This window comes from Nyctereutes procyonoides, unplaced genomic scaffold (genome assembly GCF_905146905.1).
Source record: "Nyctereutes procyonoides isolate TBG_1078 unplaced genomic scaffold, NYPRO_anot_genome, whole genome shotgun sequence".
Taxonomy (NCBI): domain Eukaryota; kingdom Metazoa; phylum Chordata; class Mammalia; order Carnivora; family Canidae; genus Nyctereutes; species Nyctereutes procyonoides.
The window spans coordinates 89,226,930-89,250,966 of record NW_026575125.1 but is presented as its reverse complement, the minus strand read 5'-3'; the positions used below and the strand labels follow the sequence as shown (position 1 = coordinate 89,250,966).

Below are 24,037 nucleotides of genomic sequence, written 5' to 3'. Positions count from 1 at the left end.
GTCTGCCTCTGGCTCAAGTCGTGATCCCGGGATCCTGGGATCGAGTCCTGCATCAGGCTCCCTGCAGGGAGCCTGCTTCTCCCTCTGCCTATGTCTCTGCCTCTTTCTGTGTGTCTCTCATGAATAAATAAATAAAATCTTTAAAAAAAAAAAAGAAGTGAATGAGCTAGAGGTTTTAATGTCTGTGTAGAGCCTGAACTAGAAATTGTCACTGTAGCTGAGCCTCTATTTTCCTGACAGTTCCTATAGGTGGAAATGCCTCTGGTGAACACCCCCACATCTGAACTTTGAGGTAGATGTGAGTGCCAGAAGGTTCCTTTCTCACTTCATTTATTTTTTAATGTTAAACATGTTCAAGATCTTTATTTAACTCATTAATTAATGAGGGAACCAGTAAGATGTTACAACCTGCTCCCAGGAAAATTCAAAGCACCTTTTACCAACCGTAAAAGTTCCTTGTCTGTGGACTTACAACCCTATATTGCTGATGGTCAACAAAACCCTCCCCTTCGGGAATCAGCTGAGTATGTGTTAATGGCCTGCCCCAGAAGGCCATGTTTGGACAAAAATGTAAATGAGGAGAGGAACCCATTCATCACCCGCTAAGATCACATATGTAGTAAGTGGCAGGGGGCAAGAGTCTAACCTAAATAGCCTGACTCTAGAGTTTGTTGCTCCCAAGCAGCAGGTTGGGGGAAAGACAAGCTCCTTGAATGGAAAAGCCATCTGAAGAGAAAAGGCGAGGCAGCGGGTGGATGGGGGCAGGGGGAAACACCGAGAAAGAATCATCCCCAAAGGGGCCTTACCAACTAGGCTGTAGCTGCTTTAAAAAAAATTCTTTGTTCTTCCCAATGAAAGCTCCATCTCCAAGATACCCGCCCCCATCAGAACATTCACGAGGTGACGAGGGGCAGCTGGGAGCCCCCCTGGTGTGTAGAGTGTGCATCAAATATGAGGTTCTAAGTTGGCCATGACCTCATGGAGAACAATACCAGCCAGAAGCAGGAAACTGGGCTAGATGATTTTTTCAGGCCTCTTCTGGCTCTGTGATGTATGACTCTAGAACCATGTGGTTGCAGCATCTGGATTTTCTCCCTTGTTTTACCTTTTGGATTTCCAAATCTACACTTGTATTTTGCTGATGGGAGAAGAGTCAGGTAACCACAGAAGTGGGTAGGGGAGAGGAGCTAGCTGGGCAAGCCGTGTTGACAGCCAGGTGCCCCTGAGTTTGTAGTCACTTAGGAGGAGGGCTCCAAAGATGGAAGAGGGGTAAGTCTCTGGGGGTTTAGAATTAGAAAGAATACACTAGAACACAGGAATTAAGGCCAGCCACTCTCCTCCCTGGGGCTCACAAAGAGAAAGAAACTCATGGAAGGCCACAAAGTAAGGAAGGAGGGAGGCCAGGCCTGGAATCCAGGCTGTCTGGCCCCACAGTATCCTCAGTCAACAGCGGGTAGCAATAGCACCTGCCTCAGGACTAACCCAGACTGTGCTGAGCACAGTGCCCCGCCTGTAGTGCACCCTCAATAAATGGGGGCTGCTAGTGCTGCTGTTTTGCTGTCATTATTATTGGAAGCTCCCCCACAGGGTACCCACGAGCTGAGCCGCTGTCCTGGGTCCGAGCCACTGCATGATGGGTGACTCATAGTAGTATTTAAATGTGTGGCCTCTGGAATCAGACTGCCCGGATTTTCACTGGGAGGACCATAGGCAAGTCACATAACCAACCCTGTGCAGCAGTTTATTTACCCAGAATATGGGAATAGAGATGTACTCTGTAGACTATAGTGAGGCTCGAATGAGAAGCTAAATGCTTAAAAAGCAAAACAAAACACCCTAGTAAAGAGCCTGGCATGCAGTGAACATTTAATGGATATTAGCTGGGCCTGGTGGATGCCTCAGGGTGTAAGAACATGACTCCTGCTTGCTGAATACATGACCACTGTTTGGGTTTGGGCATAAACAGCCTCCCTGATCAGGATGGAGGACCAAACCCAGTGACTATGAGAAGAGAACGCATGAAGCTCTGCCCAGGAGGTGAAATGTAGCAACTTCAGTCGTCACAGTTAGCCACTTCCAAGTGAACTCATCCCCGTAGAGGGCCTAAACAGAGAGCTTGATGCCACTTGTGGGCACAATGTTCCCCCGTCATGGCTGGTCCTTGAAGGGCTTATAGGAGGAGCACGTGGCCCTGAGAATGTAGCTGTATGCTGGGAGTGGCAATTGGTAGCCTGATGGGCCAAAGGGGCAGTGATCTACCTTGCCCCCATGACTCTGCTGAATATTCCTTTAATGTACCTCTAAAATGGAAGAGAAACAAGATTTTGAGAGCAAAACTGGACTTTGCATGAGTGGGTTATTTCAGGACTTAATTTGTTGCACTTTGTGGCATCCAGAAATGGTTAATATGAACTCGCTGGAAGCTAGGCAGCGCTCTGCAGTGGAGTTTGGAGCCAGCACTTCAGTAGATGGAAGAGAAGGGTTTTTCAGGGCTTTTAAAGGCAATAATTATATTTGCTAATACATATGTATAAAGGTGGGCAGTAAACATGGATGGCTGGTTAATCCAAGTATAGGTTGGAATGGGAAAGTCAATCACAGAAAACCAGAAAGTAGGGGGAAAAGGGGGCTCAGAGATCCAGAGACAGGGCTCCTTGGGGCCTGTACCCTCCTTCCTTGACCAGGGCATGCCTTTACATTGGGCTGAACGTGGACAAATACAGTTGGGAAATTCCTGCATTACTTGGAAGAAGCCAACATGGGGAGTACTGACACCGGTCCTTCCCCATCCCACCTCAGCCCCTTCTGGGAGTGATGAAATCATCAGAGAGAGGAAGGAAAAGTTGAAGTATCTGGTAGCCTGTGGGTCTAGGGCATTTGTTCTTTCCTTTTCTTGCTCTGATCTCATTTTGAGACTGGGCGCTCCTTCCAGGGTGGCATCTTTGGCCCCAGAGAACTCATAGGAGCTGTGCCAGGGTGGATCCCAGAAAAGCAGCAGAAAGTGTTGGTTTTGGCTTTGCTCAAGGCCAGGAAGACAACTGCAAATGAGACCTTCTTTTTAGATGACCCAATGCAGTTCTCCAGAGAGGGTTATGCAGGCATTCTGGGCAGGACTGCCTGGGAGGGAAGACCGTGCCTTTGGCCAGGGTGCGCTCTATCTCCTGACCGCCAGAGAGTGGCAGACTGGGCACACAACTCCAAAAGAACCAAGTGTTTCCTCCAGGATCTACTGGGATCTACGTGGTCAGGAGTTCTCCTTTTTCTCAATTACCCAAAAGACCTTGTCACACAAAGGTCAAGCCAAGTGGGATTTGCTATCATTCTAATTGTCCCGGCTCCACTTGTACTTTGTTTCCCAGGGGCAAAACAGAACTTGTGTAAAGTCACTGATGGCAGGAGACTAAAACTGGTACCGAAAAGGAGAGGTGCTGAATCTCTCTTGCTGGACTCAGCTCGGTCAATATCGCTCACTATCCCAGGCAATTTGACCAGTTTTCTTGTCAAAAGGTTTGCGCTTTGGGCCTTAGCTTTAGCCTATTGTGGAGACTTGGTTTAATGGAAATAAAAACACGTAACTTGTTTTTCACAAACATTTTATAATGGCAGAGAAAACAGAGTAGGTAGTGTATTCTGCTTTAAGCAAACTCAACATACGAACAGATTTACAAACAAACCTGGGGTGGATTGTTGGCAAAAATGTTTACAACATAAGTCTTTAACAAGATTTTCTGGTGCATTTTTAAAAAACAGTTTATGGCCAGATTTTCTAACACATCAGTCACATTAACTAACTCATGGCAGCTTCACTCTCAAATACATGAGAGCTTACTCTCTGAGGGCAAGTCTACTTTCTTGAAAGATCTGGTCAAATGTATTATAAGCAAACAGGAACAAGAACAAAATAGATGGTCCGATAGCTTTCCTTTCTATTCTGCTTCCAACAAAATGATAACTTATTTTGGGTAATTCTTGACCTAAGGTTACGGGCACAGTTTCGTTAGATACAAAGTGAAACAACAGTAAACATTTCTAATGAATGAACAGCTTTCACAGCAACTGTCTGTATCAATCACATTGTTGTTACAACATAGATAAGCTGAAACTGCATTTTTGTACAGATCCGGAGGAAAGAAATCCCTAAAGAGAAACCAAGCATATAGAGGTAGTTGAATAGCAATGGGGGGGAAGCATTATCTTAATTCCCCTTTCAGTTTATTACAGTGCGAAAATAAAATGGCTGCTGAACAAACAACTAGACTAACAAACACACAGACATATTTGTGACTGTTTGAGTGGTTTGCTTGATATTTTAATCCTGGCATGACTGAGGGCTACATGAAATGATGGAACTAGTTTATCTAAGATAAGCCTATGATGCCACATTGACCTATTTGCTCTCCTTTTATTTTGTTGTTTATTGTTGCTTTGACAATAGATAAATGTTAGGCAATTTTGAACATGATGCATAAGCTACAGTGGTGCTTTGTAAACTTCTGTTAATCACATTTGCTGCAACAAATTTTTAAACGGCTATAGAGTCATGAAGCAAAAGCTTTCAAGTGACACCAAAAACAGAGATTACAGGCACTTCTCTCTCAAGGTTAACTTAGCGCATTTATAAGTGAAAATGTCTTTATTTCACCTCTGGATGTGCACTATCCAGAATCTTAAACAGTTGAACAGTGGGAGCTATCGTTCTAAGAGGAACTGAATGTGTACACTTTATGTGACTCCTTTTCCTTTTTTCTCTCTGCACTCAGGAAGGGCCACAAACTGAAACCCATGCAGCTGGCTGCTTTTCAGAACTGCTTTCAATCATAAATCAAAACCTCATTTCTCAAGCCCCAGATGGGCTGAAAAATCTGTCCTTTTCCATTATTTGGGCTGCCTTCCATTTGCATCTATATTATACACTTCTGATATGATTTTGCCTTGGTAAACAGAAATGGATGCAAAGTCAATTACGTTGGGAACTCAAGGAATGAGTCCTTAAATGAAGCTCCCAATTTGGAAAAGGAGTTAGCAGAGGGGGACACAATCCCCGATGGATTTTGGTCTATCAACAGCATGCAATCTGTTGACAGTAAGAGACCTCTGGGTGCTGTGAACCAGCCTCAGGAGCCCCACTGCTCCAATGGCCAGTCACAGGGGATTATCTGAGCCAGGCCAGCCCCACAGGCAGAGCTGGAAATGCCACGGGGCTAGAAGCAGTCAGCCTTCGGAAAAGGCAAATTCTCAAAATAGTCAGTTCTCTGCCCCATTAAGTCAGGGGCAGGCACTCTTTTCTCCAGGATGTCTACAGAGAATTAGTTTATCATTGTTCATTTTCTACATTTTGCTGGTTATTAGCTAGCAGCAGTGGTACAGTACAAAGCAGAAAGGCATAATATCTGCTTGGTACCATATATATACGTATGTATACACACACACATATACATACACACACAGACACAGAGAAAATAATCTAGGTTATGATAAGAAAACTAACCAAATAAATGGCACTCTCTACCAAAGGGGAAGTCTTGTACTTCTGGCCTAGACTTAGGCTTATGTTTTTTCTCTGTACACTCTTTATACCAGAACTTGGCAGCAAAATGGGCAGCCCGGGTGGCTCAGTGGTTTAGCGCTGCCTCAGCCCAGGGCGTGATCCTGGAGACCCGGGATAGAGTCCCACGTTGGGCTCCCTGCATGGAGCCTGCTTCTCCCTCTCTCTCTCTCTCTGTGTGTGTGTGTGTGTCTCATGAATAAATAAATAAAATCTTAAAAAAAGAAGCAATGAATTGGTTATTCTAATGGAGCTAGAACTTCAGGTTTCCACTACATCAGAAATTCTAGACCTCCAAAGAGCACTACTTTTTAGTCCTACTGAAATAGGGAAAATGTACTGGCCTAGAAGTCTCCTTTGTCTCTAACTTCATTTGTTTTCTAGTCTTTTCATTTTCCCAAGCAGACCTGGCTCTAAAAGGAATTAACTGTAAAGCATCAAGTTATGGTCTCAGAATCAGTGGTGTGGATCCCTCCAACCACATTTAAAGGGGTAGATATGGGCACTGTGTATAAAGCCAGTGTTTTATGCAAATGTGGGCCCCTGATGATATTCTATGACCATGAATAACCTAATCATGGCTATTATGTTTTTAATGTCCCATAGGTGCTAGGCACTCTGCTAAGTGATTTACATATACTACCTTATATAACGTTCATAACAACCCTATATGTGATAATTACTACCATTTGCTATATGAGGAACCTGTGGCTCAAAAACAAGTTAAATCACAAAACAAAAACATCTACCAAGGGGAGATGCTTATGACATTTTCTTTGCTGCATTTACACTTGATAACAGGAGAATATTTTACTAGGATTGTGCTACAACTAGTGGTTGGGCACCGAGTGGGAGGGGGAGCCTTTAATTTCCCACTCCCTGAGCCTTGTAGAGTTTGCTTAGGCAACCATGCCTATACTTCCATTCTTCACTAGCTAAGTCTGGCTGCAAACATCAAGCCTGGTAACATAATGCTCTGACACATAGCATCCACTTAGGAAGTACAGAAAAGATCATTTGGTTTCTGCTTATGTGAATCTTTTTTCTGATGCCTGGATCACCTCACTCTCCCTTCTCTGTTTCTGGCCAGAGGTGATGACGGAAGAAGTCAGATTGGTTACATGAGGCACTCACCTTTTCTCAATGAGGTGGATGGGCTGCACTGCATCCGTTTAGCATCATGTAAGGGGATAATTTGCAAGACGGTGCGAATGGTAGGATTCACTTCTTGCCTGCCCTAATCTCTTTACTCCATCACTGTATACCTCATTCTCATGGCATTTTTCAGATTCTCCTGGCACTAAAGGAATCACACCAGTACAAAGCAGGCTAAACAGGAGCTCCTTCTTACCTTCTTACCCACTATTCTTCCCCTATATTGAAATCTTTGGCCCACAGCAGCTAGGAGGGAAGGCAGTGCTTAGATAAAAACCATGGATTCACTGTTTCCTTTAAAGAGATTTATAAACCAAAACAACAGTTTGTCTTTTTTTAAAGAGTTCTATTTTTTTCTACTGGCTTCTTTATACTTTTAATAACAAACAGCCCTTTTTCATGTGTTTCTACACATGTTAGCCAGGTTGTGAATCTCAGAGCCCTGAAAAGAGGTGGGATATGGAGGCTATGGTGTGACAAAGTGAAAACCATTCCCTCTGAAGGGTTAAATATCATCCTGCCTCAAAATCCCACTCCTAACTGCACTGAGGGGAAATGATTTACCTTTAGAATTAGACTGTTGAGATAAATGCCTATAATAGATCATACTAAAAGATGCTCCTCTGATTCAACTCTTCATTCAAGGAAAAGCAATCCTTCAGCCCTGCTCTGTTTAACATATAGAACATGGATTATTTTACTTTACCATGGCTTATTCTATAATGTATACCAAATCACTTATGTATTTTATATTGTTGAATTCAAACTGAAAGTCAAATGGAACCTGTGAAGATTGGTGATCTCAATGTCACTCTGAACTTCCTTTAAGCATCCAATGGGGTAGATAGAAAAATGGCTTGAGAACTGGGATCAAACATAGTAAAATGTGATAAAAGCAAAAATGGCACATTTCTAGTACTGTTACTTCCCCCTTGGTAAATGGTAAACCACGTTAATAAATAAAGCAACTGGCTTTTCAGTAATGAACACTTAAATAGTTACATACTTGTAGAAAAAAGGATACAGTAGTGCAAAAAATAAATTATTAAAACCGAAAGAAGGATGAATATTATTTTACACAATTCTGTATAAAACCTGAACCATTTGGAATGAGAACTCAAGTCAGTGAAATAACACAGCAACATTATTAGTATCTGTGCTTCACATTTCAATCACACACTTAACTATGCAAGAAAGAAAATTAAAAGCAAAACCACTTTAAACTTTCAGAGAAGTTTATGTTGAAATAAAATTAATTTTTTTTTCTGGGCTTTTAAACACCTCTGCTGAGCATGTAGTTGTGCAGCATGTCAAGAAGCATCTTAAGACAGAAAGTTTCAAACAGGTCCCATGCTTTTGGTCTTTAGACACAATTTCTCTCTGTGATCAACAGCAGGGAAATGCCTATTTGATACTTCCTTCTGTTAAGATGTTATTGCAATTAGATATATTTACAAGATGACTCCCCCCATGGGTGGTGGGGAGGATGGGAGCTCCTCTCCAGCAATCCACTCTCACTAGTTTTGGTTTCGGGATATAAAGGCCAGGACTCGCCGAATACCGTTCAGTCTATCCTTTAAGGACCTCATTGCTAGAAATGGGAGCTGAGCTCGGCTTTCCAATGGAAGAACTGCTAAGGTCCACCAGCACCAGGCTGGACCATTCGGGTTAATCTACAACAGAAAAACACGATGGGTTCATCCTATTCCCACAGAAATGAGATCAGTCTGCAGGTTTCCCAAGCCACAAGGTAAATATCCCAGGTGGAACTGCTTCTGTGTAAGGTAAACACTGCTATTTACCCCCCAGGTCTACTTCCTCCTTGCCTGAGCTGGTCATGTAGCCACGCAGAAAACAAAGGCTGCATTGCAGTTAGGGGAGGCGATGAGACAAAGTTCTGGCTAATGAGATGTAAAGGGAAGTTCTATGCAACTTCTGGGTCATGCTCTGGGAACAGGGCATGTGCCCTCTGCCTTACTCTTTCTCTCTTCCCCTCAGCTAGAGCATGAACATGGTGATGATCAGCCTTCTTCTATCAGGAAGATAGGGCAACATTCTAAGGATGGTAGAGCTTTGTGATGAACGAGACTGGATTTCTGAATGATCTCATCGAATAGAGCTGCTCTAGCCCTCTATCTGGCTCAAGCTACCTCTAGTTATTTTTAGTAGTTGTCAAAGTAAACAAATCAATATCCTAACAGATACCCTATACCTCCTAGCCAGTGTGATTCTGTGAGCTAGAATGTTCACTACTCCATTTGTTCTACTTTGAAGATTCCATTTAGATTCTTTGGACTGAAGTAAGTCAATCGGAGAAGGACAAACAGTGTATGTTCTCATTCATTTGGGGAATATGAATAATAGTGAAAGGGAATAGAAGGGAAGGGAGAAGAAATGTGTGGGAAATATCAGAAAGGGAGACAGAACATAAAGACTTCTAACTCTGGGAAATGAACTAGGGGTGGTGGAGGGGGAGGAGGGCGGGGGGTGGGGGTGAATGGGTGACGGGCACTGAGGGGGACACTTGACGGGATGAGCACTGGGTGTTATTCTGTATGTTGGTAAATTGAACACCAATAAAAATTAATTTATTAAAAAAATAGATTCTTTGGACTGACACACACCACATGTGAGCCTTCAATTCCCATGATCCCTTGTGCTTGGCATGTCTCTTAACTCCTTTTATTTTCTTGCTTCTGGCCGAAGGCAATATAGTACACACACCGTGTCACTCTAGAAGGCCACAGTTAGCTTCTCCTCCTCTGAAACCAAAGCTTATGATCCATAGCCCAAAAGTACAACAATCCCACTTTGCAAAAACAAACAATTTGAAAACACCTTCACATTAAAAATGTATTCTGTTCCTAGGTTTCTTTTTAATAAAGAGCTTTCCCATTCCACATGAATTCTTCACCAATTCTGCTTGTCAGCAGCTTCACCAGCACATGATATAGTCACTACCGACTTATTTTCTACAAAGTCTGAAATGGGCTCTCAGCTCACAACTCTCAGAAGTTTAGACTATAGAGAATCTCATTTTGGTCAGACCACCTACATGTGGGACTATTTGCCTCCAAATTGGTTCACCTAATTCTCCCCCAAACCTTGCTGCTTTCTTGGCTTCTCTGTGCCTGTAGCTTCATTTGAATTCTTTTTTGTCCCTCACTGTGATCTGTAACAGGCTCTCCCTCCTATTATTAGTTCTGAATGTGAAATTGACATATTATAAACTTTCTTTCCCAGGGCTATTAACAAAGATATTTAAGCTTATGTTAATACTTGTGGCTCTTTCTGAGAAATCTCCTGAGGCTCAGAACATTTTTATTAATGGGACCACTGGGGCTGCAGCACTGACTGGATCAAACTGGATTATTATTATTATTTTTTTTTTTGCTGCTGCTGCTGCCAAAGCAACATGATAACAGTTCTAATAAGAAAGGAAATGAACCCAAGATTTCAGCTTTCTATGTCATTGAGCCCTTATGAATCACTCCATGGCATCTGTGTTTTCTCTTGTGGAAGATGCTGTATCATTGCTGATTGCTACCTTCTGCCTGACTGAGGGAGAATGCTCTCCAGAAGGTGAAGGGGAACATTACACTTGATCGTGAGCTTGCTCAGAGCTCTGATGTAGTCCTGAGTCACAGTGGCCCAGAGCCAGGAGCTAGGTCACTGGGAAGTACTGACTGGCCTTTCTCCCTTCAACATTCATGATGCCTTTGCATGGGGGAAAAGAGCCACCTTTGTGGTCTGGAGAGAGTGAGATGTTTCAGCTCATTAGGGAACAGATTGGTGTCTTATAGCCCCAGATGCAAGAGGAAGAGGGGACTTTAGAGATTTCTTCATCTACCTCCCTCATTTCAGAGCTGGGAGAAAGGTTGAGAAAAGGGAAGGGACTTACCCAAGTTCACACAGCTAGAATGGTAAGGATCAGTCTCTCGGCAAGGAAATCAGAACATACATATTCTATGTTACTATTGTAAAAGAGTTGGAAATGAGTGTTAAGTAAAGAATCAAGGAAATCAGGGAGTGATGATGTAGAGGAGTCAGCTCAGAATGTAGGAAAGGTGATCATGGGCAAATATTTGACTAGGTTATCTCCAGCCTTGTTCTAGAGAGAATATTGTCTGATTTATACCAAGCAAGCAAAGTTTTGTGAAACTTAACTATCTCTACTTCCCTGAAAAGCTTCTGATCTACAACTTGATATCTCAAATGGATCTGTCCTCCCAGGAAACAGACTGATCCAGTAGAACCTAATGAACTGCTTTCTAGTATAATTCAGCCAAGGGTAAATTTAAAGATTGTGTCTATTTGCTCACGAGCGGCTCACCCCTGATGAGGACAATGACAAGGGTCTAGACCTACAGGGCTAAGTAGGGAGAGACCCAGGTGTGAAAAGATTCTGTGGTCTTGCAGTTGGAATCCTGTAAGGTAGCTGGTCCCATATCCAAGCTCCTGCATCAATGGGGGAGAGGGTTATGAAGCTCCCCAGAAGTGGAAGCTTTCGGTCTTAGCTCCCAGGATACCCTTCTCTTAAGTCTGGCCTTTGCATGAATCTTGTCACTCCCACACATTACCGTGGTGTGAAACTGGACTCCCACAGAAGGTTCTTCTGTTGTTGGTGTCTGTGTTCCCAATCTCTCACTTGGCTTCTTTCTTAAAACCTGTCTTCGGATCTAAGTTCCTACCACTTTACTTTATTACTTCAATTCTGATTTGGGATCCTTTGGGTCTTACCCATGAAGCCCACTGCTCAGCCAAACAATATCAAATTGGACTCATCTTCCTCTCTGCGCTTGCTCTGCCGAATGGCAACCATGCACCCTTCTAATCCCAAACCCTAGGCTCTCTCATCTGGTGGGGGCATTCCATTACAAAGAGACATTTTTATATACCTGGGGATCAGCATCTTTCTCTGGCATTGGACCAAAGTGACTGAGTATCCGATTCTTCAGAGATGATTTGAGCGAATGAAACCACGATGATGCTTGCTCATAGACACAATTATGTAATCCCATGAGCTCTGCACAATCTTCTCCTTGAACCTGAAAGTATCAAAGTGGAAATGAAGCGCTCTATACCTTCTCCACTGCTCCCAAAGCCGCTGCTGACACTGACTCCCCTTGGGCAATCCAGTCTGCCTTTCTAGGAAGGCTCACCCTCCCAGCCTTCTCCTGTGTGGTGTGTGAAAGGTTCCTCAGCCAGAGAATGGGCTGTGTGTAACTGCCCATCTGCCAAGGGTAGAGAATGGAGAAAGGTTCCTTTGGGTAAATTAGCTGAAACAGCAAGATAGACAAAACCAGAGATGCCAACTGGCTTGGGTGGAGGCATGCTGTTAAACTAGCTTATGCTGCTTTATGCCTCTCTCCTTTTCATGTTTTATATCTGCTTTTCCATTGTCCAGCGGGAAGAGAGACATGAGTGTATCTGTGTCTCACTGTGTAACTATTTTTGCAAGTCAAATGTATTCATTCGTTGATCAAACATTTACTAATCTTGTACTGTGTAGTGAATGTAAATATAAATGAACATGGGTTGTTTACCTCTTCTATTCATTAGTCCAGAACACCAAGAATTAACTGAACATGGTGTCTTTCTGCTTTACAGGATGATGGGTTATAGGGAAGAACTCTTAACCAGGTTGCACATTTAAAAGTACAAATGTATGGAGGTGCCTGGGTGGCTCAGTTGGTTAAGAGTCTGCCTTCGGCTCAGGTCATGATCCCAGGGTCCTGGTATTGAGCCCCGCATTGGGCTTCGTGCTCAGTGGGGAGCCTATTTCTCCCTCTCCCTCTGCCTGCCATTTCCCCTGCTTGTGCTCTGTCAAATAAATAAATATAATATTTTTTAAAAATACACATGTATGTGTGAATCCACAATTATCTCCAAAGAAAAAGTTTGAAAATATAAATAACTCAATAAATAAAGTGCACATGTATAGACATCGCTCCAGATCTATCCCTTGGTATCTCTGGCAAAGACCTAACTCCTAGGCTGAATGGGCCCCAGCGTTGTTGGTCTGGCTTGGCATTTCTTATGCATGAATACAACTCAGCAATGAAGCAGGGAAAGCCATTCTACAATTGAACAGCAATCCAGCAGCATTCAATGTTGCTGTAACAATTTGGTGAGAAATGCCAAGGCCCTCAACAGTGCTGAGAAATTCTTTTGCAAACATCTTTGTGTGCCAAGCTATAGGGTAGCCTGGCTTTGGGATTCTTGGCACTGGCCACCCTTACCTTTTGGTCTTCAATGTATTCAATGTCGGCTGTATTGTAACCATCTCGCTGGCCCTGGTGGAGGACCCTGAAGCGCCTCTTGCCTATACTGTCCACCACAGAGCGGCCATCAGCAAAGAACTGAACATTTCTGATCTCCAGGATACACCCATACTCCGCAAACCTGCTTAATAGGCATGTGTAAAAAAGTTAAATTCTTCATTTATTTCTGTGGCCTGGCCCCCAGCCATTTCTGTAATCCTAGGCTGTGCCTCGAGGGACTTCTGCCTATTTGCCTGTCCTGTGGTCCACAGCTGCAACTACACAACAGGCAATGCCTGTGCAAAGAAAAATCTTTATGTAATAATATAACTGCTCCCATTTATTGAGCATATACTATGTGTTAGGTACTGTGCTCCGTGCTCTATGTGTATTAACTCACCAATCTTCCCGACAAACCCAATGAGGTAGGCGCTATTATTGTACCCACTTTACAGATAAGGAAATTGAGTCACAGAAAGGTTAAGTAATTTGCCCAAAGTCAAACTTGCTCAAAGGCTGAAGCCAGAATATAAACCCAGGCAGTAAGACTCCAGTGCCCACAGTGTTACAGTAAAACAAATTTTATAGTATATACCCCTCATTTAACAAAAGATTAATCCAGGTAGGCAGCGTATTACATGGTAAAATAGAGGCCAGAGAGACTCTGGTCTCTACAAACACACATGGTCACGAACTGGCTAAATCTCAGGAGCTGTGCCTCCCCATCTCCTGGGAGCATCCCAAAGTAAACCCAAATCCCTCTGCACCCAACCTCCCTTTACTCACATAGGTCCTCACTTACCCTTTGACAGGATCTCCAAGGCACATGCCAAACTGCCTTGTGCCTGTCTCAATGCATCTACGAATCATCAGACGGTAACAAGGCTCAAAGATGTGCAGGGGACAAGGAACGGTGGGATAGGCCATAGTACACACGAAAATAGGCACGTTCTTATTTAAGCTGTCAGGAAGAGCAAATGACGTGGATTTCTCAAAGCAATGGAGCAGAACACAGAAAGGTTGGTCAAACGTCACCTTGTGGTTCCCCCACAGGAAGGCAAGAAGACCTCAAGTTTTGATGGCTGATAAAAAAAAATACTGTGATGCAACCGACACTACAGGCTGAGTTCCACTGCCTGATGCAGAGGTTAGCCTGAGTACTGAGAGACTGAAACTGATAGCCTGTACGTTCTAATTTGGCTAAAGACATCCTATAGTACCTTCATGTTGTAGGTGATAGTTATACCTCATATTTTTTTTTCTTTCTTTCCTGCTCTCTACTCAAAACAATCTCTTCAGGTGTCCTGCTGGTGGTAAAAGTGGACCTAGCTCTCCAAGAGGATGGTGGAAAAATCTCTGCAAGGTCTCCATAAGCATTTCAAATTTGCAAAGCCCCCAGGAGATCTGCTTGGCAGGCTCAGCTAGAAGGAGACGGGAGCAACAGAGGGGCAAGTGTAATCTAGCCCAGTGATGCTCAAACACTCCCGTGCATCAGTCACCAGGGGCCCTTAAATCCAGAGAACCAGGTTACAGGACCCCCAGAGATACTGGTATATTACCTCTGGAGTTAGGACCCAGGAATCTGCCCTTCAGCAAGTGCCCATGAAGATGCAGACACCCAGTCTGATGGGAAACCACCAACTGGGCAAGCTCCTCCTGTATCACTGTTTTCTTTGTTGTCTGGTAAGTCCAATACTGGAAACTATCAATAGATATAAGACCATCTGCCCAAATCCCCAAAGGATTAAGTTTAGGATTTCTTCAAATAGATATTCCTCTGGTATCTCCCAGTGTTTATTAATAAGGCATTAAATAATATTGGAGCAAAGGGCTCAGAGAGATGCGAGGCAAATTTAAGAATCAAAAATAAAGATGCCCTGAGTAGATCTACTATATAAGTCAATGGGAAAAAAAGGGATTTAATTTTTAGCTTCCCAAGCAAATATCATTTGAAGTAAGAGGCCTACTCAAATAAACCAGGGGCAGTTTAGAAACGTTCTCTACAGGGTGGGCAGAAAACCAGAGCAGTTTTTGCCATCGAGAACCTTGCCCCCAGAATGCTATGAGGATTCCACTAGGGATTGGGAGGTGGAAGGGCAGCAGTAGGAGAGGCAGAAGTGAGAGACTGCCTCCTGCTTTTCCTCAGTGAGCTATTCTTCGAGACAAGCAGAAAGCCTGGAGCCCTACTTCCATCTCCCATCCTTACCCTTCACCTCTCATGTGCCTGGCAGAGGAGGCAAACAGCAGTCTCACTACTACCATTGATTAAGTATTTACGTGCACCAGCTCATTTGATCTTCATAAGAAGTCCGTGAGGTAAGAACTGATTATTCCCAAGCTACAGATGAGGAAATTGAGGCCCAGAGAGGCAACTGACTTGCCTAAGGCCCTGAAGTATACTCACTTTGTGGCAAAACTGGGTCAAAAGCCCAGGTATGCCTGGCACCAAAGTGCTTAACCTCATAGCACCTTCTAATGTATTTGCAGTCTTCTGTATGCTCCATAAGTTCCCCTGATTTAGCTACTCCAATTTACTGCTACCAGCAACACCCAGTTACAAGAGCCAAGATGTGACCTGGTCTGTGGTTTGACTTACGCTTCTTCAGTGGTGTGCTGGTAAGCACTGAACAACTGGCTTATGGTGGGGGGTAAAGCTCTGGCTTATAGCATTTGCCAATTTCTGTAGTGTAGATACTCTCACCAAGGCCAATGTCAAGCTACCAACATGATATTGCCAAGTGAGAAGTTAGTACGAAATGTGCACATGCAATTCTGTGACCTGCTATGAGTGAAACTGAAAAAAGAGAAACATGCATATACATACTTAGAAAGTTCTTCCATCTCTTCTTCATAAAGCCGCCTTCGTTCCTTGAGTTCTTCTGGAAGGAATTTAGCTATTAGCTCTTCCATTATGACATTTTTGCTATATTTTCTGGATGCCAAGCACTATAGGGGGAACAGGGCAATGAGATGTTATGCAGTCATTGGAAAACCACAAAGCACTTCTGATATAATGAGTAGAATAGCTCAGTGACCCACATATTGGAGTAACTTGGACCCACACATTAGCAGCTAATAACATCATAATGTGTATATTCTCTGGATGTTACATGCAACTAATTACTTTTATAATTAGACAATATTTTAATAAGGGAAAAAGACCTGCATTGAAGTTTTAAAAAATCTCACAGCTTTCCTAAACACCAAATTGAGATTATGTTCTTGTCAAAAAGGGGAGGAAACCCTTCCCTTTCCTTTTTCTGCTTACTGCATTTACAAGCTCACAAAAAAAATGGTCTCCATCTGGGATATACTTAAAGTCTGTGGTCAGAAGGTTTAGGGAACAAAAAAGCCATTTTCAAGCACTGATCTTTTCCTGACCTATCCCACCCCCACTGCACCCCACCCCAATGCTCGGCTTCTGGATATTGCCAATCTAAATATTTCCCCCCCCCTTGCACTTCAGCTAAATACTGGTGATTTTGTTTATTTGTTTTAAAAATGTATCATCTAGGTATCACTGAGATTATGTTATAAACCATGAATTCAGAACCAAACTCAGGTATATTTGTCACTGTTACTATACTTCTGGACACCCCTGCTTCATGTGTATCCAGGGATTTGTAAGCAGTGGGAATTCAACTGTATGAACCAGACAATGGGAGTTAAAAAACATTTGCCAATTGCTTGCTATGGACACTACCCACACAGATCCAGCAGGGGGAGCTCCCGAGTATAAAATTGCTGGTTTGAGACCCTTTTTCCTTTCCCAGTATGGGCCCATATGTATCTATTCCGCAGTGAACAGGATTGGAATAAAATATTTCTCTCTCTTGGAAATAGTGTAAGTGCGCCCCTGTGTCAATACACAGAGGCAGACAATAAGATCTTCTAGTCCCTGAGTCTGGGACCCCACAGCATCTGCTTCTAGGACGCCTTCTCAGTCACTGCCATCACCTGACTGCAGAAGATGAACTGCTTTGCTCAGCCCCAATCTTTGGGGGAAAAGCAATGACTCAGGAGGTAGCTAATCCAAGAAAGAGGTGACTCCTCCGCTGATGCTAAAACAAAAACCCAGGAAAGCCACATACTAAAATGTTAACAGTGGTTTTCTCCAGGTGCTGAACATTTGGGTAGATTTGTCTTCTTTCTGCTTATTTGAGTGTTGTAGTGTTACCACAACACAATGTGTTTTTTAAGGACCATGGACTCCTCACCTACAATCAGGCCAGCAGATCCCATCCCCCTGATCCAGGCAAGGTGTGATGGTGAGCCTCCCCTCCAAGTCCACATATACCTCCAGGGTTATCCTGGATGACTATTTCATTCTATTTCCTTAGTTCAAATGCTTGGGTGTTGGGAAAGCTCAACATGGGACTTCTCTGGACCTATATTCACCTAGAGATAGCCTTGCATGTCTGACCTCTTCTCGGGGACAAGAGAGGTCAAGGAACACTAAGATTGACTGTAATGTGTCCTGCATAAGTCCCCAAGGGAGGGCAAACAAGATGAGCTTCCAGGGATTCCTGTTTTATTGGGAATTCCATCAAGGCCATCTGAAAAACAACAGTGGCAGCCTGTGTGGTTCCTTTTAGATGACCTGGAAGCCACAGAGCTTTCCAAGTAGCCAAGTATCTGCTAATAAGTACAGCGGCTCCTGGCGGGGGGAGGGGGAGAAGGACCACACTGAAGATCTGTGAGGTTTTTCTGGGGACCTGAGAGTGATCCCTTCAAACCACAGAATAAACACTGATGATGATGATGATGATGATGATGATGATGATGATGAGACTTCAGAGCTCATCTAGTCCAAGCCCAAAGAGGACAGAGGATTCACCTAAGGTTGCAGTGAAGCAGGTACCATGACAGACTTAGCATCAGGATACCTATTTGTCATCAATTGAATACTTTGGTTTCCACCACAAATCGATTTCACTATTGACAGTTCATAAAAAGCTAGATGTTGCCTCATTTTCCTGAAGGACTGGGTGAAGAGGGGAGAGGTAGCTCTAAAACAGGAAAAATAGATAGTCTGAGGGAGTAGTCTGTCCTAGAACAGTGTACTGGCTTGGGATCCAACAGGCCACCATTTTAGTATCCAATTCCAAATAAGCTAACCTAATCAAGAAAGAAAGAATGTCTTACCTGTGAAAGACCATCTTTGCATAGCGGACACTTTGCATTGTGATCTAGGCATCTTTCAAGGCATTTTAAGCAAAATGTATGCCCACAAGGTGTTGTGACTGGCTCATAGAATAATCTGAAATTTAGGAATCAAAATGGAAGAAATATGAATAAGACAAAAGACAGAAAAAAAGACAAAAGACAGAGATACTTAGTGTTAAGGTTTTATAGTATTATTTAGAAAATTCCGTATGTGTAAGGAGAGGGGTCTTTTCTTTTTAAAATAACTTCCTGCTATTGTTGCACTTCAGAAAAGCTTTTGCTTTTTTATTTCTGACCTGGATTTTAAAATAATGCATTTACCAATATTTATGACATAACTGGATCATTTTGTAACATCAGTTATAGTCAGGCTCTTCTGACTGGCATCCAGATTGTTTTTCCCTGCCAGTCCCAGAAAAATAGAGATTAATGCCCAGAGTGTCTGAATAGATTAGGTTCTAAAATATTTAGCCAGTCTGTTCTCCTAAGGATATGTAAACACAGAGACAAACACACACACACTCTGTCTCACACATTTACTCAGTTATGTACTTTATATCACATATACAATGGAAAAAGACTTAGCTTCTTTGCTAACCTTGATTCCATTTTTCACCTAAGCAATGTTTACTGCCTGAAGGATCTCAATATTGTACCTGTAACACACACATAACTGCCCTTTATATGAATGGATCATTTTCTTAGAGGCAGTAGAGTAATACTGTCAATGTGCTTACTGATACACACATACACGTGTGTATGTATGTATATATATACACACACACACAAATGTAGGTAAGCATCCATATACTTCAATTAGATCCTACTTTCATTGCTTTGCAGGAGCTGGATATTTTCAAAGCAATCTGGGGAATCTTTTTAAAAGCTGTTCTATACATTCAGAGATTCACAGATTTACTTTGCTTAAAAAGAAAGGCTCACCTGCAGCAGGACCACTGGATGAGGGCAGCTGAAGATGGTGGTTCAGAAGTGGGGCTCGCTCTCACCAAAGGACAGGCAGAAGGGAAAGACAGATGCCTGACCAGCCTATTTTGACCTCACAAGAGTGTTCAGTTGAGAGGAAGAGGCAGCCAGCTGCACATCCCCCTCATGTGGCCAGGAGGTGCATCAACAGCCTGGCCCACACAGCCAGGCTGAGCAGAACCGAAACGTCAGAGCCTGAAAAGTACTCCAGAAAAATTTGAACCCACCAACTAGAATGAAACTGAGGTCCAGAGGGGGAGGAAGTCGCTTATCTGTTGGCAGACGAAAGTCTATCCAACTTTCACCTTCCAGTCGTATACTCTTTCTGTTAAAACAATGATTCTCAACCATTGCTGTGTGTGAGAATCATCTGGGGAGTTTTTTCTTTAAATAGGTTTATTGATGTGTGATTGACGTGCATAAACCGCACATAGTTAAAGTGTACAACTTGGTAAGTTTCAACATATGTGCACACCTATGAAACCACCTCCATAATTGAGGTCACGAGCATACCCGTCACCCCCAAACATTTCCTTGTGTCCCTTTGTAAACCCTACCTCCTGCTCCTCCCCCCACCAGCCCTCACCATCACCCGGGGAATTTTTTAAAATGACACATAGATCAATGGAACAGAATAGAGAATCCAGAAGTGGACGCTCAACTTTATGGTCAACTAATATTCGACAAAGCAGGAAAGACTATCCACTGGAAAAAAGACAGTCTCTTCAATAAATGGTGCTGGGAAAATTGTACATCCACATGCAGAAGAATGAAACTAGACCATTCTCTTACACCATACACAAAGATAAACTCAAAACGGATGAAAGATCTAAATGTGAGACAAGATTCCATCAAAATCCTAGAGGAGAACACAGGCAACACCCTTTTTGAACTTGGCCACAGCAACTTCTTACAAGATACATCCATGAAGGCAAGAGAAACAAAAGCAAAAATGAATTATTGGGACTTCATCAAGATAAGAAGCTTCTGCACAGCAAAAGAAACAGTCAACAAAACTAAAAGACAACCTACAGAATGGGAGAAGATATTTGCAAATGACCTATCAGATAAAGGGCTATTATCCAAGATCTATAAAGAATTTATTAAACTCAACACCCAAGGAACAAACAATCCAATCATGAAATGGGCAAAAGACATAAACAGAAATTTCACAGAGGAAGACATAGACATGGCGAACACGCACATGAAAAAATGCTCCACATCACTGGCCATCAGGGAAATACAAATCAAAACCACAATGAGATACCACCACCTCACACCAGTGAGAATGGGGAAAATCAACAAGACAGGAAACAAATGTTGGAGAGGATGTGGAGAAAGGGGAACCCCCTTGCACTGTTGGTGGGAATGTGAAGTGGTACAGCCACTCTGAAAAACTGTGTGGAGGTTCCTCAGAGTCAAAAATACATCTGCCCTATGACCCAGCAATTGCACTGCTGGGGATTTACCCCAAAGATACAGATGCAGTGAAACGCCAGGACACTTGCACCCCAATATTTATAGCAGTAATGTCCACAAGCGCCAAACTGTGGAAGGAGACTCGGTGTCCATTGAAAGATGAATGGATAAAGAAGATGTGGTCTATGTACACAATGGAATATTACTCAGCCGTTAGAAATGACAAATACCCACTATTTGCTTCGACGTGGAGGGACCTGGAGGGTATTATGCTGAATGAAATAAGTCAATCGGAAAAGGACAAACATTATATGGTCTCATTCATTTGGGGAATATAAAAATTAGTGAAAGGGAATAAAGGGAAAGGAGTGAAAATATCAGTGAGGGTGACAAAACATGAGAGACACCTAACTCTGGGAAATGAACAAGGGGTAGTGGAAGGGGAAGTGGGCAGGGGGTTGAGGTGACTGGGTGATGGGCACTGAGGGGGGCACTTGGTGGGATGAGCACTGGGTGTTATGCTATATGTTGGCAAATTGAACTACAATAAAAAAAATTAAAAAAAAAACACAGATGCCAGGGACCACACCTGCAGAGACTCATATCAGTTGGTCCAGGGTAAGGGCCAGGCACCAGGAATTTTTTTAAGGCTCCTAGGTGGTTTTTATGTGCAGCAAGGATTGAGAATCACTGTATTAAACAATCCTACTAATCTCTGCATAGGTGAATCTTCTGTATTGGTCTCCAAACCTAATTATCAGAGCCACCTGTAGAGCTTTAAAACCACAGACATGGTGAAGCCCCGCTGGATATGGTTTGTGATTCAGTGAGTCAAGGGGACAGAGATTTGATATTTTTAACAAGCCAATAGAAGACTAGCACTTGCTTGCACATTCCCCTCTTTCTTTTTTTTTTAATTTAAATATTTTCTTTATTTATTTGAGAGACACAGAATGTGAGAGAGAGCACGAGTGGGGTGAGGGGCGGAGGGAGAAGCAGACTCCCACTGAACAGGGACCTTGATGTGAGACTCAATCCTGGAACTCCAGGATCATGACCTGAGTAGAAGGCAGATGCTTAACTGACTGAGCCACACAGGCGCCCATCCCCTCCTTCTTGATTAAAAAAAAAAAATTCTAGTGGAATTTGAAGGGAAAGCATCTTGTGGGAAAGAAAGAAATAGTTTCTTAAAATAAATCAGTTTAGATTTAACAAGCTATCCACAAAACAGATTCTTACTTATTCATTCAGCAAACATGCTGTGTGCTGACAGAGCTAAGTGCTGGCAATATGACAAGTACAAGAAGGAATCTGACTTCTGGAAGATGACAGGATAGACACTGAACAGGTTATTGAAAAGGTGATATTTAATAAGTCTATACCAGTACAAATAAAAATTGTTAAAATGATAAAATTAAACAAAACAAGCAAATGAAGGTCTGGAGCAGGAGAGAGACTTTTGATAGATTCACCTTTTCTACTTTTTGAATGTTATATTCCTATTTTAGAAACTTGTTCATTTATTTAACAGAATTAATAAATTTTAGTTATTAAATCGGCCAAAAGTAAAATTAATTTTCAAAAACACTATGATGGAGGTCCTAACCAGTGTACTAAGGAAAGGTTTAGAATGAAAAAAAAAAACAAACCTGTCATTATTTACACATGGTGTGATGGTGAACTGGTCAAATCTAAAAGAATCTACAAGGCGTACTGGGTGGCTCAGTTGGTTGAGCGTGACTCTTGAGTTCAGCACAGGTCCTGATCTGTGGGTCATAAGATTAAGCCTCATGTCAGGCTCTGCACTCACTGCTTAAAGACTGCTTCTCCCTCTGCCCTCCCCTGCACCCCCATCCTCTAAAATAAATAAATAAAAATTTAAATTAAGAAACCTACAGAATGATTATTAGAATTCATGAGAATTGCTAGTATTAGCCAGGATGTTAGATAAATATACATACACACACAATTATATTCTATACACCAGCAAAAAACATAAAAATCCCCACATTTTAAGAAAGGTAACATTTACAGTTGTATTTAGAAACCAAGCACCAGGAATAAATCCAACAAAAGTTGTACGAGACCTCTGTTGGAAAAAACTATAAACACCTCATTGAAAGGAAGTAAAGAAGACCTAATAATTAATCCTGATAAAAATCCCAGAGGCTTATTTCACTTGTTTGTTTTTATGGAACTTGACAAGTTGATTTCTAAACTGTATAAAAGCAAGGCAAAGGGTCAAGAGGAGCCGAGACACTTCTGAGAGCAGCAGTGTGGGAGGACTTGCTCTACCAGACACCAGACCTTATTATAAAGCTCTAGTGATTAAAACAGTGTAGTGCTAGCACAAGGACAAATAGATCCATGAATAGAACAGAAAGCCCAGAAATAGACCCAGACCCAGATTCTTGATTTATGACAACTGTGGCACTTCAAAGCAGAGGGGGGATTTTCAATACATGAATAGCATTCTCAATAAATGCTATTTGGGATAGCTGGCTGTCCATATGGAGAAGTGAAGTTGGGTTGTCTCTCACACCATTCACAAAAATCACTTCCATGTGGGCTGGAAAGGTAAATGTGAAACAGTCAAGCTTATAAAAGACACAATAGAATATCTTGGTGATCTCAAAGTAAAAAAAAAAAAAGATTTCTTAGGCAAGACGTGCACAAAAAAATCCCCACTAAAAATAAATTAAAAGATTAATAATTTCCATTACATTAAAACAACTTATAAGTTCATTAAAAGATGCCATTAAGAGAGCAAAAAGGCAAGCTACAAGTGGGAGAAGGTGCTTGCAGTACACATGACTAACAAAGGACTAATATCTAGAACATACATAAAGCCCTTATAAGTCAGTAAGAAAAAGAGAGATAACCCAATTGAAGATGGGCAAAGATTTATATGCACCAGCATACATAAAAACTGCTCATAGCAACGTTGTCTGTGATAGCTCCAAACTAGAAACAACTCAAATATCCATTTATGATAGAACTGGTAAAGAAATTATGGTAGACTCATACAATGGGCCACCCTACGTGAATGAAATATAAACAAACTTCACCAATATGCAGTAACATGAATAAACCTTAATACTCTGGAAAAGAAGCCAGAACAAAAAGAACTGTGTTCTGGATAGTTCTATTTATATAAAGTTTTTAGTAAAAACTAAATTACACCATTTAGAGATGCATACATGGGGGGTAAAACTATTTTTAAAAAGAAAAACGTCAGGACAGTGGTTTTGGAGGGCAAAGGGCAAGGAGTCATGATTCAGAGGTGGCATAAGGAAGGCTTCTGGGATCCTGGCCATGTTTTATTTTTTGAACTGAGGATGGTTGCAGCAGTATCCTCTTTACAATATCTTGTTAAGAGAATACATTTTTAATTTTACATACTTCTTCATTGTGTATATTTCACAATTTAGAATGTATCTCACAAGTGTGACTTGCAGGCTGATTTGGAAACCATTGCTGTGATCAACCGGAGCAGCCAAATCAG

The 24,037-nt window shown here is 42.2% G+C and overlaps 1 protein-coding gene across 13 annotated transcripts in view; it reads right to left on the bottom strand.

Annotated features, from left to right (window-relative positions):
- Positions 1–24,037, bottom strand: part of LONRF3 (LON peptidase N-terminal domain and ring finger 3) — a 72,778-nt gene that overhangs the window by 29,717 nt on the left and 19,024 nt on the right. For 4 of the 13 annotated variants that reach the window (XM_055337867.1, XM_055337875.1, XM_055337873.1 and 1 more), the window contains 7 exons: positions 22,182–22,298; positions 18,109–18,223; positions 15,788–15,909; positions 13,766–13,924; positions 12,943–13,108; positions 11,599–11,748; positions 3,583–8,373 (listed from right to left, as the gene is read on the bottom strand). In XM_055337867.1, the coding sequence (XP_055193842.1) occupies positions 8,218–8,373; positions 11,599–11,748; positions 12,943–13,108; positions 13,766–13,924; positions 15,788–15,909; positions 18,109–18,223; positions 22,182–22,298 (985 nt within the window). In that variant the 3' untranslated portion in view covers positions 3,583–8,217. Of the gene's footprint in view, positions 1–3,582; positions 11,159–11,598; positions 11,749–12,942; positions 13,109–13,765; positions 14,046–15,787; positions 15,910–18,108; positions 18,224–22,181; positions 22,299–24,037 lie in introns of those variants that run through there. The other 9 variants (XM_055337872.1, XM_055337876.1, XM_055337879.1 and 6 more) reach the window with 6 other exon arrangements.